Source organism: Dama dama, chromosome 14, assembly GCF_033118175.1.
Source record: "Dama dama isolate Ldn47 chromosome 14, ASM3311817v1, whole genome shotgun sequence".
In the NCBI taxonomy this organism is placed as follows: Eukaryota; Metazoa; Chordata; class Mammalia; order Artiodactyla; family Cervidae; genus Dama; species Dama dama.
The window spans coordinates 40,318,802-40,337,111 of NC_083694.1; the positions used below are offsets into that span (position 1 = coordinate 40,318,802).

At 45.5% G+C, this 18,310-nt stretch overlaps 1 protein-coding gene across 2 annotated transcripts; it reads right to left on the reverse strand.

The window, feature by feature from the left end:
- Window positions 1-1,355: 1,355 nt before the first annotated feature.
- CENPS (centromere protein S) lies at window positions 1,356-12,856 on the reverse strand. Of its 2 annotated transcripts, XM_061160434.1 has the most exons (6): window positions 12,703-12,856; window positions 9,672-9,795; window positions 8,541-8,574; window positions 3,619-3,685; window positions 1,975-2,091; window positions 1,651-1,788 (listed from the first exon to the last, which is right to left on the reverse strand). In XM_061160434.1, the coding sequence occupies exons 1-5, from the start codon at window positions 12,754-12,756 to the stop codon at window positions 1,999-2,001; spliced, it is 372 nt and encodes a 123-aa protein (XP_061016417.1). In that variant the 5' UTR covers window positions 12,757-12,856; the 3' UTR covers window positions 1,651-1,788; window positions 1,975-1,998. The 2 variants fall into 2 exon arrangements, with proteins under 2 accessions (XP_061016416.1, XP_061016417.1); XM_061160433.1 differs by lacking the exon at window positions 1,975-2,091 and having other exon boundaries at window positions 1,356-1,788.
- Between the last annotated feature and the right edge of the window lie 5,454 nt (window positions 12,857-18,310).

An 18,310-nucleotide genomic window follows, 5' to 3' on the forward strand; every position in this document is an offset into this window, starting at 1 on the left:
GCTGTTGCTGTGTATAGAAGGGGATGCTTTGGAACTTCCCTGGTTTGTTAATTTAGTAATAAAAAACTAACGCAGGATCTTTTATTTCACCTTTTTTTGAGGAGTTGGTGTAACAAGAAAGACAACAAACATTATAAATGTAAATTGCCCCAACTATGTTACCAGGCCACATCTATTTCAAAGATGTGTGCTGCTTTATATGGCCAGTCAGCTGGTTAAACAGTTAATAAGTCTAAAGTTCAGATAAGCTTCCAGGACTCTAAGGAAGCAAGCCCGTGAGAAAGAGCCCTACAACTCCTTTCTGCCAATGGTCAGCAAAGATGGAATGGGAAAGGATGACTGACATCACATGGACATGCCAGAATAAACTAAACCCTGAACAGAACATGCAGTGGGCAAGAGGCAGTTTCTGAGAACTCAGGGTTACACCCAGCTACTCCTTACAAAGTCTGACCACCCCTGTGTTATAATTCCTGAAGAATGTGTGGTAGGACCACTTGTCTAAAATATAAACAGGTAAGGGACTTCCCTGTGGTCCAGTGGCTTAAGAGTCCACATTCCCAATGCAGGGGGTTTGGGTTCGATCCCTGGTCAGAGAACTAGATCCCATTCAACTAAGAGTTCACATGCCGCAACTAAACTTTCTTTGTGCCACAACTAAGACTGGTGCAGCCAAATAAATAAATCAGTATTTAAAGTAAATAAAAATACTGTGAAAATGTGTGAAGAAATACTATCTGGAGCACCTAGAGTAGCACCTGGCACACAGAACGGACGCTGTAAGTGCCGGTTCCTCTTCTCTGCTGCTATTGTCCCAACGGGTTAAAAGGCACGCTCGCCCTGGCCCTCTAAGAAACCCCAAGGAGAAGACAGCAGATCTGGGATTCCTGGAAGCATCATCTCTCACAACTTGAAACAGAAGGCGCACACTGACCTGTTTGGAGGAGTAGTCAGACTTTCTTCTCAAGCAAAAGTTCCATCCAGTGTGGCCAACCACAATCACAAAATAGCCAGAGAAAAGTCACATGAACTGTTTCTGAAGAAAATCACCTTTAAAAAGTGAAAAGGACCATTTCCAAATATCCACCCTTCTACCTTATGATCACAAGTGACAAGTGTTTAAAAAACAACATTGGTGGACTTCCCTGATGGTTTAGGGGTTAGGTTTCAGTGCTTTCCCTGCCAAGAGCCCAGGTTCAGTCCCTGCTTGGGGAACTGAGATCCCACAAGCGGCATGGTGCAGCCAAAACAGGACTAAATACATACAGCTTTAGTCATCTTGCAGGGATTGTCAGCCTGAAAAAGCATATAAAAGAATGAACATATGATTTTTTTGCTTGAAAAAGTCAACCATATGTAATTGCTAACATAATTTTATTAACACAATAGATACAATTTCCAACATATACCATTCAAACACATGCCCTTTTCATGTGCTTCAGTAAGACATGGAAGTATTTTCCTTAAGAGTTTCCACTTCTCTTTTAAACCAGCTTTTGTAGTCAATAACTTGGAGAGTACAATACAAAAAGCACCCAAGGCTTTTGTCTTTTAATCTCCACTTACCCTTTCAGAACCCTCATTGGCATTACATGCTTTTAGCCACTCTGCCTGCTGAAGGCTGCTTTCTCCAAACGGCAACAGGGTTTAATTCTCACTTTCCTCTACACCAGCCTCTGCTGACTCCACTGAATTTCTGTTTTCATCCTCCCACTTCTTCTTCTTCTTTGCTTTTCTTTCCAGGTTAAGCTGAGCGATGTCTTCATTTTTCTCTGTGATGTATTTTAGCTACAAAAAATATATATATTTTTTTAAACGCCCCATTGAGCCCCTTGTTTTGGGGGTAGGGGTGGGCAAGAATACCACTCCCTTCTCCAGGGATCGAACCCAGGTCTCCCACACTGTAGGTAGAATGCTTTACTGCCTGAGCTACCAGGGAAGCCTCAAAAAATATTTTTTTAGTTACATTTTTACCTGATTGTGAAGCCATTGATAAGTCTAATCAGGGAGGAAAAAATCTATGCCATTTCCCAACCACTCCTGCCCAGGGTTACATTCCTCGGAGTTAAACACAGCTTCAAATTTTTTTTTCTGGAAGAAATCAATGACAAAAGTCAGCTCACTGCTTACTCACATAGGAGCTCCTTGAATAATCAGAAGAATTAAAACTTGTAGTTTATGAAAGACATGCCAATCACAAATATACTCTACAAAGCACAAATAAAGTCAAAAGCCCTAAATTTACCCAACTAAAATTACTGTGCAATTCCTGTGTACCAGATCCTAGAGACACAAGGATAATAAGACAAGGTCCTTGCCCTCAGGGAAGATTTAGTCAAATGCACAAATTTAGCTGCAACTCTTCAGTAATAGGCTTCTGTCAGACGAAAAAAATTTAACAGTCCAAAACTAAAACAACATTCTGAGGTAAATACATAATGCAATAAGCAGAAAACTTCCCAATTAATAGTCTAAGATGACTTGCATCGCCAATTCCTTACAAAAGATAGAAACTGCTTACTGAAGCTGATAAGTTACAGTTCTGAGAGAGAATTTCGGAGGAGAGAAAAATGTCTTTTCCACTGATATGCAGCACCACCAGGCACCGGAGCTATTAGGAATCGTATCATCCTTAACCTTGACTTAAACTTTACAGAAACAATATTAGAAGAGCAGAGATAGAAAAAAAAGTCCAGTGGAATCAGTACTGGATTCAGGGTTTGAAGGTTAAGGGTCAGCTGTCAACAAGAAAACTTCATATTTAACTTTGGGAAATTACTTAACTCTAGTAGTCTGGCCTATAAAATGGGGCTAATTAGTCATGTTACAAAAAACCCTCATAGGGTGATTGTGAGCTTTAAATAATGTGTATAAAATATGACCTACAGAAGTCCTGTGTGAAATGTCAGTGCTACACAAGTTCATTCATTCAACAACTACTCATGAGCCCCTACTGTGGGTCAGGCCCTTTTCTAGGCATGCCAGATGGAGCCAAGAAGAAAGACATAAAAATCCCTGCCCTTGTGGAGCTCACATCCTGGGGAGGAATGTAAAAGTATTTTGACTGCTAAGATCAGACTAAGTCAGGAAACCTCACAGGCATCCTGATCTGCCATTGGCCACAGCCAACTAGCCTGGGACAATCCCAGCATCACCTGTAAAGTGAGGGCAGGGCTGGGATGATGTCTCGACATCTCCGAAAAGACAGAAAATGTGCTCAACTGCCTGCACACCCCAGATGTACTGATACTCCTTCCACACCTGGCCCACCAAAATTGTGGGCTCCATAACAAATCCACCCCCTAGATACTCTAGCCTGTGACCTGTGTCTGACAGGTTTCTGCTGTAGCTGAAACATGGGACCAAAGTTTTGAGATGTTACAGAAAAGGCAAATTATGAAATCCAGAGAGCGCTGATTAGAAAATTTCAAATTGGCTTAGCAAGATCCATCATTGTGAAAGAAAGACTGTAAATTACAGGCAGGTCTGAGCGGTTGAAGCGTGTCTCATTTTTAACGCAAGGTGCCCTGGGGGAATCACTTCGTGGATGCCAGTGATTAATTGGGAATAATGTATTCTGATGGGAAAGGGGAGTGAGGAAAGAAATCCATCTCTCACCAGTGAATGACTCCTCCTGGCTAAGAGCTTCACATCTTCAGTGTTAATTGTGCTTCTTTTCCCATGTCTGTAGAAAGGGCAGAAACAATTTGCCAAAATGTTTCATATTATTTAAAGTTTTGATGAAACACAAAAGTTCACAGCCAGACTTCACATCAGCAAGGATCTCTAAGTAGCCCATCTTTTCAGGTGAAGGTTGTTAAGTGACAGGGACACAGAAATGAGTGAAGTGATGAGCCAAGATCCCAATTAAATAAAGAGACTGAGAGCAAGCAGAAGCCGATCTGTCCACCTCCACTGGAGTGCCGATGGTATCTGGAGAATGTGAGCTTGGAGAGGGGTGAGAGGCATTCAGCCTTCCCAAACGGCCTGCTTGCTCACGGTGGGCACAGCGACCACCACGCAGAAAGAAGAGGGTCTGTGAGGCACCTCCAGCGAAAAGAGAAAACAGCACAGAGCTCACAATACAAAGATCACTGCTGCTTAGATGAACGCTAAATAGAACAAACAGAATTTCCACAAAGCACGGCTTCGCTTATACCAAAGTCCTAATGCTCTTCTCCAAAGGCTACATTACAGGGAGAAGCTTGTGCACGTGTCCCTCCCTAACTAGGAGATAATGTGTCCCCGACACAGCCCAGCTAGGACAAAGAACATCCTTTCAACTAGAGTCTGTTTCTTGCTCACAACCCGGACTCAAGTTCTTGTTCCAGTTCTCTTATCTCTGCTTTAAAAGGTAATCTGAGACAATGAGCTCTATTCAATAATTTATTACCCTAATTACACCCTTTCTTGCCATTTCTAACTTCTTCCAAAAATAAGTAGGAACTTTTAAGTTGGAATAAGGGGGAATCTCTGTGTTCTTAATAACTATCAGAGTGACCAGCACATGGTAAGTCCTCACTAAATATCTGTTGACTTAAAGATAAAACTCACAGGAATTCTACTCTGTAATTTGACCAGATTAGTCCTTCATATTCTGCCAAATGTGAAAAGATCACATGCCATCTCATCATGACGGACAGTATCTGACTATCCTGGGATAATATCCATGTCAGAAGATAACGTCTCACTAGCCACCTGCAAGGACTAGCACAGAGGAAAGGGGGCAGGGTGGGAGGAGTCAGACAGAAAGTGACAGAATAGCGACCACAAAGCCGGCCAGAGGTGCCCTGTGTGGAGGATGTCAGGAACCAGAGACATGCTGTGGCCCTCGTCTCTATCACACGACAAGTTGCTCTGTTGGTGTTACCATCTTCCTGAAGGGCTGGACAAAAGAGTAAGGAGGAAGCAGCACTGAACTATTCAGCATGAGATCAGCATATATGATCACAAGAAGCGTTCAGCAAACAGCAGAGCCAACCCTCTCCACCACTCAATTGGTCACCTGGTTTCTCTGCATCGTGTTTTAATGATGCCCTCCCAGATGGAGGGGCAGGTATATCCAATGCCAGCCACCGCACACCACAAACTCTCCTAAATCAAACCTCTGGCTCCAGAAAATTACTCTAGAGAACAAGGCAATTTTTCATACAACACTTTTAGCAACACAGATTTTAAAGACTATTCCAAAAATACCCCTAAATATTCATTGGAAGGACTGATGCTGAAGCTCCAATACTCTGGCCACCTGATGTGAAGAGCCGACTCATTGGAAAAGACCCTGATGCTGGGAACTGAGGGCAAGAGGAGAAGGGGGCAGCAGAGGATGAGATGGTTGGATGGCATCACCAACTCAATGGATAAGAATTTGAGCAAACTCCGGTAGATGGTGAAGGATACGGAAGCCTGGCGTGCTGCAGTCCATAGGGTGGCAAAGGCTGACGTGACTTAGCGACTGAACAAAAATGCCCCTAGAATTCATTTACCATAGAATACCTATCTTCTTCAAAATGTTTCATCTTTACCATGTTAACATTAGGTAACTAGACATTAAATGAAGGAAATTCACAACTTAAGTGGAGAGATTATTTTCCAAAGTTTATAGGTGAACTGAGTTTACAGTGTTTACAATTTAAGTGCATTTTTTTCATAGAAACATTGTTACAAATACTAGTTAGGTTCCCAGCCTCCAAAGACTATTTAATAGGTAGCCAACTTGAAATAGCAGTATATATTATAGATTTCTCAAAGTGGGGTAATATAGGAGCAGGGATTATGTAATAGGGAAAACTCAAAACCACAGGATAAAGGTGACCCTCTGGGACTATCAATTTTATTCAGTAGTGGTGGTTTAGTTGCTAAGTTGCATCCAACTTTTGCAACCCCACAGACTATAACCCGCAAGACTCCTCTGTCCATGGAATTCTCCAGGCAAGAATACTGGAGTGGGTTGCCATTTCCTTCTCCAAGGGATCTTCGAGACCCAGGGATCGAACCTAGGTCTCCTGCACTGCAGGCAGATTCTTTACTGACTGAGCTACCAGGGAAGCTTTTTTTAATTTTATTCAGTGATAAACATTTTTTCCCCCACACCATGGCATGCAGATCCCCAACCAGGGGTTGAACCTGGGGCCCCCTGCATTGGAAGTTTAGATTCTTAACTACTGGACCACCAGGGAGTCCTATTCAGTGATAAACTTTAAAACAGGATATTTTTTTTAACGGAATGTTTTGACAATGTAAAATTAAGACAACAGATAAGTCTTCAAAGAAAATCTGCACTTGAATTTGCTCAGAGTTCTTAGGAAGAAGTCTATGGAGTGCTGGTATACACCCCTAAGCACCGCAGAAGAGGAAACATCTCTAAGTAAAGCCTCTGACAGTCTTGCTCAGAGAGCATCAGCTGACGGCCTCTACACAGACTCCTTTACCCAAAAGATGAGTCCTTCCTTGTGCAGCTGACAGTCTAAGTGATGCCCATACATCTCTGCCCCGTGTGTGCGTGCTAAGTCACTTCAGTCATGTCCTACCCTTTGTGACCCCATGGACTATAGCCTGCCAGGTTCCTCTGTCCATGGGATCCTCTAGGCAAGAATACTAGTGTGGGCTGCCATACCCTCCTTGAAGGAATTTTCCCTACTTAGGTATCAAACCTGGGTCTCTTATGTCTCCTGCATTGGCAGGCGGGTTCTTTACCACTATGCCACCTGGGAAGCCTACCTCTCTGCCCCAGGGCCCAGCAAAAGGAAGTAGGCTTCTCAACTATAAAAAACACACAGGAAAAAAAAAAAAACACACACAGTACCTGAAAACTTAACGTGTTACAATGCTAAATAGCTCTAATTTCATTTTTACTTCTAGTATTTAAAATGTGTCATTGTCTTTTCCTACAGCTAACACAGAAATGAGGAGGAAGCTCACAGCTGGAGACTTGCTACTGGCATGTAGTGGGGAGAGGCGAGGGATGCCACTAAATACCCTACAATGCACTGGACAGCCCCCACCAGAATGAGGAAATCATCCAGTCCAAAATGTCAACAGTGCTGAGGTGGAAAAACTGATCTATACTGATAAACTCTATGTTCAAATCAAATGACCATCTGTCTACTAATTTACATTTTTGTGTCTTCCTTTGTAATATAAAGGACTCATATTCAAAAAAAAAAAAAAGAGAGGGACTTCCTTGGTCCAGTGGTTAAGACACCATGCTTCCAATGCAGGGGGTATGGGTTTGATCCTTGGTCAGGGAACTAAGATCCCACAAGCCCCACAGCATGGTCCAAAAAAAAAAAAAAAGAAGAAGAAAAGAAATGGCAAGGGGTTTCCTTGGTGGTCTAGTGATTAAGAATCTGCCTGCTAATTCAGGGGACATGGGTTCGATCCCTGGTCCAGGAAGACCCCACATGCCCTGGAGCAACTAAGCCTGTGTATCACAACTATAGAGCCTGTGTGCCTCGGGCCCGTGCTTTGCAACAAGAGAAGCCACCGCAGTGAGAAGACCTTGTACGGAAACTCGAGAGCCCAGGAGCAGCAATGAAGACCCAGTGCAGCCAAAAATTACATAAAATAATAAATCTTTTAAAAAAAAAAGATGGCAAGTAAAGGCAGTAAATGTATTTCACACGAGACTTGGGGTGGGGGTGGGCGCAGGTAAGGGGCAACCACCTGAATTAACGATGATAAAACACAGGAGCCGTCAGTATCCCATATGTTATCCCGATCCCTTTTGGCCAAGTTGAAGATGCTAAGCGGTTTTTAGGGACTCATATACGCAGGAATAGGCAAGATTTAGAGCCTGCCCTCTGAGAACCTACTGCTTTAATTCATTCAGAATATTCATCGAAGAAACAAAGAGCTATAGGAGAAAGGTGAAAAGTATGGGGTGTGGGAGAGGCTGGCACCAAATCACAAGTGGGAGCAAATTAGAAAGCTTTAGCCCTTTCAGGCCTTCGTCATTCAAATTGCTTCATAAAAGCAATTCGCTGCAATTGTTTTCAATTACCTATAGAACTAATTGAAGAGAGGAGCATAAATCAACTATAAAAGCTAACGCTTTACCAGCTGAAAGCCAGTCACACACACTTTTCAAGGAGCCTGTCTCACTTGTCACCAGCAGGCAAATGCAGGGCTGATGGGGCCGTGGGCTGTATTATCCCGACACCTGCATGCTGCCCCACGAAGCAGCCCAGCCCGGCGCCCAGCCTCACATCCCAGCACCACACCACCTGCAGAAACAGTCTTAAAAGCAAGCGCACCATGCACAGAATCCTGGAGATAGGACTCACACCTTTTTAACCTGGAACTGAATAACTTCACTTCCCTCAACGACAAATATGAGGAAAACTTCAAAAAATGCCCAATCAAGTCTGAATGGACATGATTAAAGCAGATGTTCCACTCTTACAGAATCATGATTAGAGGCAGTCTCCACAAAACATGGGGTGGGGAGGGGTTCAAGCTTCCCTGAAATTCACCACCAGATGGGGAGCATCAAAGCACGGAAACAAGCCCAGCATCAGACAATCAAGCTCTCTACCCACCTTGCAAACATCTCAAGGTCTGTGGCAAAATTTTCTGGAAGAGAAAAAGAGATGTGCTTTAATTAGCCTATCTCAACCTTAATTCAGAAGCATAAAAGTGAAATCTCAATGTCTACAGTAAGTGTAGTGACTACTACAAATCCTTTTGAAAGTGAGAGGAGGCCCTTCGGGCGGCTCCATTGCTGGATTCATTACGACCTCTGTGTCCTCCCTGCCACCTCCACCCTTCGTTACAAACCTCTGGTAATTGTGGCTACACCTCTCCTCCCTAGAAACTATCCCTTAATTTTAAATTGTGCTAGGAGTTAGGGCTTGTGAAGACATTCATCTCCCCTGAAGTCAAGTAAATACCAGCTGTTAAACTGTGGGTGATACAAAAAAGTTATAAAGCAATGAAACAAAAAAATTAATGTCCAAGGACTTCCCCTGGTAGTCCAGTGGTTAAGAATCAGCCTTCCAGTGCAGGGGACACAGTTTCTATACCTGGTCAGGGAACTAAGATCCCACATGAAAGAAAGTGAAAGTGTTAGTTGCTCAGTCGTGTCCTACTCTTTGTGACCACAGGGACTGTAGCCCACCAGGCTCCTCTGTCCATGGAATTCTCCAGGCAAGAATACTGGAGTGGGTTGCCATTCCCTTCTCCAGGGGATCTTCTCGACCCAGGGATTGAATCGGCATCTCCCGCATTGCAGGCAGATTCTTTACCATCTGAGCCACCAGGAAAGCCCCCAAGATTCCACATGCCACCAGGCAACTAAGCCAGAACACCACAACGAAGACCCAGAACAGCCAAAATTAAATAAATAAATAGGGCAGCCTGTCCTAGCCCTTGTTTAAAAAAAAAAACTAATATTCTGGGTGGTTTAAAACAATAAAATAAAGGTGCTGATGCCCCCCTGTTAGTGTAACAGAAAGAAAAAATATATAAATCTTGTAATAGAAAAAAACATAACTCTTCCCAGAAACTGAATCTTACAGCCAATAGAAGAAACATTTCATGGATGGTGTCCAGTGATAATGTTCTCTGTCTGTTGGTGAGATACGTCATGGCACCCACCATGACGCATTTCTCCCAGGCAAAATCAACCTCCAGGCTTTCCACACACCCGCAGGAAGACTAGGGCTGCGTACCACATTGTCGGAAGGTCACCTCTGAGATCGCTGCAATGGTTTGCTTGCTGAACTGCATGTCTTTGTCCAACGCAACTTCCTCGCAAAGACAACCAACCGTGTAGTGAACCGCTGCCTTTAGCCTCTGAAGTAAAATCAAAACACTTCATGGGTAAGACTGCAAATAAGAGCTCTTCACATCTTAAAAAATGAAGACCAAGACGGTCTGCTCAGCCTAAATTCCTTCGGCACTTTCCATAATGGCTGAGTGACTTTCCAGTGCACTATAACACCTGTGGCCAGCGATTTGTTATGTAAGCGAATATTGAAACATCTCAAGTCAGTAACATTCAGGTAGCACATATTAATACTAACATGTTAGCACAGGCCTTCACCCAGCAGGCACTTGGCACGTAAATCTGGAATAACTGAGTAAAGTTACACAGGTGCCTCCCAGATACCAGTCTGCCTTCTCTCCCCGCTGACCTGCCATCGTCATTGCTTATCGTTACTTCACTGAAATCATCACCATTAACTAGGAAGTGATGTTTCTACAAGTCACATTCCAGAGGCCCCACTGATTTATGTTTCTGCAAAAATATCCCCTGGTCAATAATGTGCCAGGTATCTGGGGAACACAGTGAGAAAAGAGAGGGATTTTTGCCCCTAGATGGAAGTTAATCAAGCAAAAACAGAAGGACTGGTCCCTGTGCTTCAAGTCCTTGCCAGCCCCAGTCCTGCACGAGACAAAGGATGAATATCAGGACAACACTGTGGAAGGCTCCCGAGGGCACACTGGATCTTCCTCTGATTTGCTGGTTTGCTAGCCCACCTCAACAGGACCCTCAGCGCTCCCTAGCAACACCTTCCAGTGCTGGAAAACACTTCCTCCGCATGCGGAGGAGTAAAGAAACAAAACAAACCACGCCAAGGTCTCGGTGTCATGTCAACAAACTTGCTGAGCCCCGTGTGCGCGCCACCCATGCTGGGGACGGAGCTGAACCGGATGTAGTGATGGCTGAACCCAAGACAGCGTCACCTCTACCAGCAAGTGCTCATGGCAGAGGCGAGACAAGGAGGGACTGCAAAAACACGAGTCCAGGGCCCGAGGAGAGGCCAGACAGGTAAGAAAGGGACTTACCTTCCTTCGTTTCAGATGTCACAAGAGCAGGTAAGTGGAACGCATTGGTGGAAAGAGACAAAGAGACCACCACCCTGGGAGGAATAAAGACCCTCCAAAGTCATCTTTTTGTTAGGTATGCGTAGAGGTGTGGTTAGGGATAGGGGAACATTCTCATTGCTCCAGAAGATTCCTCCATCCTTCCCCCTCGTCCACTTCCTGGAACAGGTTAAGGGCCTTCTTCAATAGAGGCTAAGTCATGCCTGTGCGTGCACAGTTGCTAACTCACATCCGATTCTGCAACCGATGGACTATAGCCCACCAGGCTCTTCTGTCCACAAGATTCTCCAGGCAAGAATACTGGAGTGGGATGCCATTTCCTCCTCCAGGGGATTTCCTCCACCCAGGGATGGAACCCAGGACTCCTGCAGGTCTCTTGCCTTGCAGGCAGATTTTTTACCAATGGCTTGGGTCAGAGGCTAAGTTACTAAACTCTAAATTCCTCAAGGGCAGGACCCTTCACTACTGTTCACGGCTGTCCACCTAGTGCCAAGAACACCTAGCTGAGTGAACAGTGGGATCCTCCATCAGTTCACCACTGCACAGAGGATGAGGTTCAAATTTCTCAGTCCATCTTTGCAGCCTGAATCACTTATTCAGTAAGTATTTATTGTCTGTTGAGAGCCAGGCTCTGTACTAGGGGCTGAGAATACAAAACTGAAAAGAACAGTCCCTGCTCTCAAACAGTTTATCTCCCACATCTTTGCCATGAATGGACTCTTCGAAACCACCAATGTCATGAAACCCAAAGGAGGTGGACAGCCGTTCCAGGAGAGACCAAAGCCAGGACTAGACACAATGCAGGATCCCCGACTAGATCCTGGGTGAAGGAAAAAAAGGACCATGACAGAATATCTTTGGGACAACTGGGGAAAACTGAATATGGATCATATTAGATAACAGGATTTTATCAATTATCAAGCTTCCTGAATGTGATCAGAGATTATGACCTTGTTCTTGGAAGAAGCATGTTAAAGTATTAAAACTTAAAGGTGAAGCATTAAGTGTACTTAATTATCAAATAATTTCAAGAAAAGAAGTAAGAGAGCAAATACAGCAAAATGTTAACTGGTTAATCGAGGTGAGGGGCACATGGGTGATGAATGCGCTAACTTTGCAACTTTTTCTGAAGGCTCAAACTTCAAAATAAAGGGAGGCGGTGGGTAAACAGCTTCTGAAATTTAGGAAGCGCCCCTTTCCTGAGTTCATTCCCAATTCTCTTCGGTTAATCCTCTGAGATTCTTGGTTTTTCTCACGACTCTCCCAACACGGCATTTATTCGCGGTGCTGACTGAAGGACTGAATACCAGCAACTATGCCGAGAGCTGGTTATTATCACCCTGATTTTTCCATCTAGGAAAATGAGTTTGGGGAGAGTCAACACAACACACTGTGCGGAGTCGAGATTCGAACCCACATCCGATGGGTTCCGGAGCCGGGCGGCCCGTGTTTGCACCAGGTTCCGAGGCCGTCTCCTCCCCCGCAGGATGGACGCACAAATTAGAGGAGCCAACATTTTTGGAGCTCGTGCCGCGTGCCTCATAACAACGCTGTCCGAGAAGGAGACTGAGCCTGTCACAAAGCCAGAGGGGCCTCCGCCGCCGGACTCCCGGTGCACGGCAGGTATTTTCCCCGAATCTTCCCTCTCACTCAGCCACCCCAAGCTCCGACCCGCGAAACCAAGGAAACCTCCTCCCAGCACCCCCGGCGGCAGCCGGGTCAGCTCAAGCGCAGGCGCCAGAGGCGGCCGAGCTCGGCCTCCGACCTGGGGCCTCTGTACGAAGACGAGGCTGGGCTGAGGCGGCGCCTATTTACCCGCAGAATCTCGACGCTGTCTTTCCCCAGCCCCGCCAAGACCCCATTCTCCTGTACCTGTCGGTAAGAGAAGCGTTGCTGCTCCTCGGCCCCCTCCTCCTCCTCCATCATCTCCGCAGGCGGACCCTAGCAGGCGCGCCAGGACAGAATGACGCGCCCCCCAGGGCGGCCTGGTCGGATTTTCCCGCCGCGGCGTCGGGCGACGGGCCGCGCTGGGGGCCAAAGCGCGAAGCTGCCGGCTGCCTCGCGCGCCCCCTGGCGGCGACTCTGGGGGGGCCTCACAGCGCGCCTGCGCCCGCCCCGCCCCAGCCAAGCTCCCGGGGGGGACCTCAGGCCCAGCTCTGCACCCCGCACAGTTGTCAACACCAGCTCTCAGAAACAATGTGTGTGTAGGGCAAGGGTTCGCAACTCGGTTGTAAATTCCATGCGGCTGCAACCTCGATATGCCTTGCAAAATCTAGTGTGAGGGTTTTTTTTTTTTTTTTTTTCATAATTCTATAGTGTCACAAAGTCAGATCACTGATAAATGTTTGATTTCTATCCCCTTCAGCGAAAAAGTTTCTCACCCCGCTACCGTTGCCAAAGGAATATAGTTTTGACTCAAGTGTTAGCTGATTTTCCTTTATGTTAAGAATTAAGGAACTTACCAGGATTCCCTGGCGGTCCAGTGGCTAAGATTCCGCACTTCCACTGCAGGGGGTGCGAAATTAATCTCTGGTGTGAGAACTAAGAACCCACATGCCAGGGGGCCATGAATTTAAGAAAAAAAAAAAAGGAAATAAGGGGAAAAAAAAAAAAGAAATAAGGGACTTCTCTCGTGGTCCATCCAGTGGAGTTCAATCCCAGGTGAGGGAGCTAAGATCCCACATGCCTTGTGGCAAAAAAAAAAAAAGGAAAAGAGAAAGCAGAAGCACTATTGTTTACCAACCGAGCTATGAGGGAAGCCCTGTAACAAATGCAGTGAAGACTTAAAAAAAAAAAAAAAAAAGAAGAAGTGAAAAATAGTGAAACCTAACAGTTACATCTTCACTGCTTCCAAACTTTCTTCAGTTATTTTCCTCCTTTCCAGCTTCACTCTTTGGAGTTTCACTTATTTTTGGATGACCTGAGGAAGGAACTTCTCTACTGAACTGAATAATAGTGTCAAGTACTGGAAGAATATTTCCTCAGCTTATGCTATTCATGCTACAAAGGGTACAGACGCCATGCACATTCAAGTTCAATCTGCATTATTAACATCTGCCCCCCCCCCCACTTCCATAAGCAGTCAACAAGGAATTAAACCCTGATTTGCAGGTTTCCTTGGTGTAAATACTCCCACTATTGCCAGATTTCAAGCAACCAATATGAAGAAGCTGAACTCAGCATTTGTTACAAACTAGACTTGTTTGACTCATTGGAAAAGACCTTGATGCTGGGAAAGATTGAAGGCAGGAGGAGAAGGGGACAACAGAGGATGAGTTGGTAGGATGGTATCACCGACTCGATGGACATGAGTTTGAGCAAGCTCCGGGAGTTGGTGATGGACAGGGAAGCCTGGCGTGCTGCAGTCCGTGGGGTTGCACAGAGTCAGACACAACTGAGCGACTGAACTGAACTGGGACTCGTTTGCGAGTTGAGCCATAAAGAAGGTTGAGCACCGAAGAATTGATGCTTTTGAACTGTGGTATTGGAAGATACTCTTGAGAGTCCCTTGGACTGCAAGAGATCAAACCAGTCAATCCTAAAGGAAATCCATCGTGAATATTCGTTGAAGGACAGATGCTGAAGCTGAAGCTCCAATACTCTGGCCACCTGATGAGAAGAACCGACTCATTGGAAAAGACCCTGATGCTGGGAAAGATTGAAGGCAGTAGAAGGGGACGACAAAGGATGAAATGGTTGGATGGCATCACCAACTCAGTGAACGTGAGTTTGAGCAGGCTCTGGGAGATGGTGAAGGACAGGAAAGCCTGGCGTGCTGCAGTGCAGTCCATGAGGTCGCAAAGAGTCAGACATGACTGAGTGACTGAACAACAGGCTTGTTTGCCCCGCAAGCAGCAGGCCTGACACTGAAGTTTGCAGCAGAGAAGGAGTTTGTTGATGAGGTCACCACAAAAGGAGAACACAGATCCAACTCCGAGGGCCAGAGGCTTGAGATAGTTATGGGATAAAGAATCAGGTGGGGATGTCCCCAGTGGTCCAGTGGTTAAAATAGTTAGAACTCCGCCTTCCAATGCAGAGGGGTGCAGGTTTGATCCCTGGCAGGGGAACTAAAGGCCCACATGCCACAGGGCAAGGTCAGATTAAAAGCAGCAAAGTAGGCATGAGGAAAGATGATTGGAGACAGGGAAAAGGTGAGGCAATCTGTGTCCTGCACCAGGCCAATTTTAGGCTCAGGGGTCTGAACTGGTCTTAGCTGGTCTGAACTGGGCAGGAGCCAACTCCAAAGTTCTGGAAAACAAAGTAAAACCCCCGTTACTATAGTGACCCATACATCAGAAGCATTATCTGTAGGGCTAGTTTCAAAGTCTAGTGATACATTACCTTGGCTATGTGAAGCTCAGAGGGTATGCAGCTAGAGAATGGGTAAAAAAAAGCAAGTCAGCAGGCTTAATCAGTAAAGAAGCTGCAAACAGAAAGGTTTCTGACATGCTGTTCCCTTATCTGCTGTTCTGTAGGACACATACCGAGCTTCTGTTAACCCTTTGGACGTGATTTCACACAGGGAAGAGATGCCGCACACCCACCATTCAGACACAGTAGATGGAAATAACCAAGAACAGATGATAGAAAAATGTGCAACGTAGTAGCATAATTGATCATAAGTGATGACTTTTGAGTTTTTACTAACTTTGTTTTTAATACAATTTTTTAAGTCTGTATTTATGTAACTTCTTTAATTTTTGTAATGTCTTTATAAAAATCTATTTGTTGGACTTCCCCAATGATCCAGTGGTAAAGAATCTGCCTGCCAATGCAGACACGGCTTCAATACCTGATCAATACCTTCAATACCTGAGTCCACACACCATGGGGCAAAAAAGCCCATGCACCACTACTGAGCCCATGAGCCACAACTACTGCAGCCTGCATGCCCTAGAGCCCGTCCACAAGAGAAGTCAACTGCAACCATAAGAAGACCCTCGTGCAGCAACAAAGACCCAGCTCAGCCAAAAATAAATTTTTAAAAAATCTGCTTATTTGTTTTATCTTTTGACCTAACCACATGGCCTGTAGGATCTTAGTTCCCCAACCAGGGATCAACCCCCCACCCCCTGCACACACCTCGGAGTCTTAACCACTGGACCTTCAGGAAAGTCGCATTGTAACTTAATTCTTAGTAATGGCTGTATTTGTCTCTAGTTTTCTCTTCTCTTGAAAATCAGGCATTCACCTCTCACTGTAGGAACTGGCTCTTGCACACTTCTGGCCTAGCACATAGTGTGCACTTATTAATCCCAAGTGGAAAGAATGTACTATGCTGAAATCAGTTTTTAAAGACCTGGGTGCTCAGCCTGCTTAACTGCGGTCCAGTGAGAGCCCAGGGCCCAGCTCGTGGTGGGGGCTTACTGAACGTTTATTGAGAATCTGACTCACAGCAGCATCTCAGTGAGTCCTGAAAAAGCAGAGGCTCCTTAATAATAGGCCAGCTCCCCAGGTCATCAGCAATGCAGGGGCCCCCAATTTTTTTTAAAAGAAATTTGACTCAGATATACATGTATCCCCTGCCTTTGAAAGTTTGCAGTAAGCCTCTTGGTTTTTTAAAATATTTATTTATGTGTCTATTAATATTTGGCTGCGCTGGCACTTAATTGCAGCATGCGAGACCTTTAGTTGTGGCAAGCACACTCTCAGTTGTGGCGTGGGGGGATCTGGTTCCTGATCAGGGATCAAACCCCAGCCCCTGCATTGAGAGCATGGATTCTTAGTGACCAGACCACCAAGGCAGTCCCTCGGCCACTTCATTTTTTTTTACAAAGTTCTCCATTACTATGGTTATGGCTTTTTTTCTGGTAAAAGTGAAAATTCTCTTTCAGTTAGCAAAAACAGGTGCTAAGGTATGTGTTCAGTTGCTCAGTCGCATCCAACTCTGTGACCCCATGGACTGTAGGCTCCTCTATCCATGGAACTTTCCAGGCAAGAATACTGTAGAGGGTTGCCGTTTCCTCCTCCACAGGATCTTCCCAACTCAGGGATCAAACCTGCATCCCCTGCATCTGCATTGGCAGGCAGCTTCTTTACCACTGCGCCACCGAGTGGCAGAACTTGAACTTTCATGACGAGGGGGACTTATTTTCTAAAGCCTTATTGCAGTCATCAGGGGGGAAATAGTATTTTCAGACCTTCTCACACTTGTTTTACAGTGTAGTGCTGTGTTTACTTTTAACTCCTGTTGAGAGCCCCTAGAGGCCTCATCACATCCCAGTCCTTTCCTCTATTCCAGCACCTTCTCACTGCAGGTTAAAATCATATCGTTTTCTTGACAGATGTAAAACCACCAAGGAGAAGAAGGGTGCACAGAGTTTCTTTATTTGTGCTTCATTGGAAGAATATACAAGCGGCCTCCCTCCTACTACCTCTATGGAGGAGTCAGGGATAGAGGAGAGAGGTTGCAGATGAAGAATCATACAGGGTTTCCTTTTGACTCCTCAGCCCACAGCTAGCCCTCATCTCAGCTGAATCCTAAGCAGGGGAGGGGTGCTGAGGAGTCAGAAGTTCAACATACAAAGCCATTAGGGGTTGATTAGGGCTTCCCAGGAGGTTTTAGTGGTCAAGAGCTTGCCTGCCAATACAGGAAACATGGGTTCAATCCTTGGGTCAGGAAGATCCCATGGAGAAGGAAATGGCAACCCACTCCAGCATTCTTGCCCGGGAAATCCCATGGACAGAGGAGCCTGGTGGGCTACAGTCCTTAGGGCCGCAAAGAGTCTGATACGACTGAAGTGACTTAGCACACACAGAATCTGAGGTGGATTGAATCTGCAGGTGCAGAACCACAGATTTGGAGGTTGTAATGAGTATAAGTTATACACAGATTTTCAAGGGCGGGGTGAGCTGTTGTTCAGGGGCAGCTGTTTGGTAGGAACTATTTTTACTGGATGAAAAGCTGCCATGTAAACTGGCCACTCTGTGCTCAGCCACTCAGTTGCGTCCCACTCTTTGCGACTCCATGAACTGTAGCCCTCCAGGCAAGAATACTGGAGTGGGTTGCCATGCCCTTCTCCAAACTGGCCACTATGTGGCAGCATTGCGTCACACCAGGGAACAAGGCCCTCCTGGTGATCACCAGGGATTAACACTCACTGAGCGCCGACTTGCTCGTGAATGTGCTCCAGGTGCCCTGCCGTCGGAGGTAGGTACTATTACCCCCATTTTATATATGAAGAGGGTCCCACAGGTGAAAGAGCTTTGCCTGAGGTTAAAATTGGTAGGAAGTGGTAGAGCCCAGATTTGAAGCAGCCTGGCCTCTGAGTCCACGGTCTTATCCTCTGCCCTGGTCCCACTGCCCTCACCATAAACAGGGCAAGCACAGTGCAGGCTTCCTAAGCCCTTTCCAGCTGCATTAAATAGGGGACCATAAATGTTGAATCATTTATTTTTCCTAAATTTTCACTGTAAAATGTCAATTCAAAACTCCATCTCCATCAGCTGTTACATATATTCTAGGAGCTGGTGGCCTTTG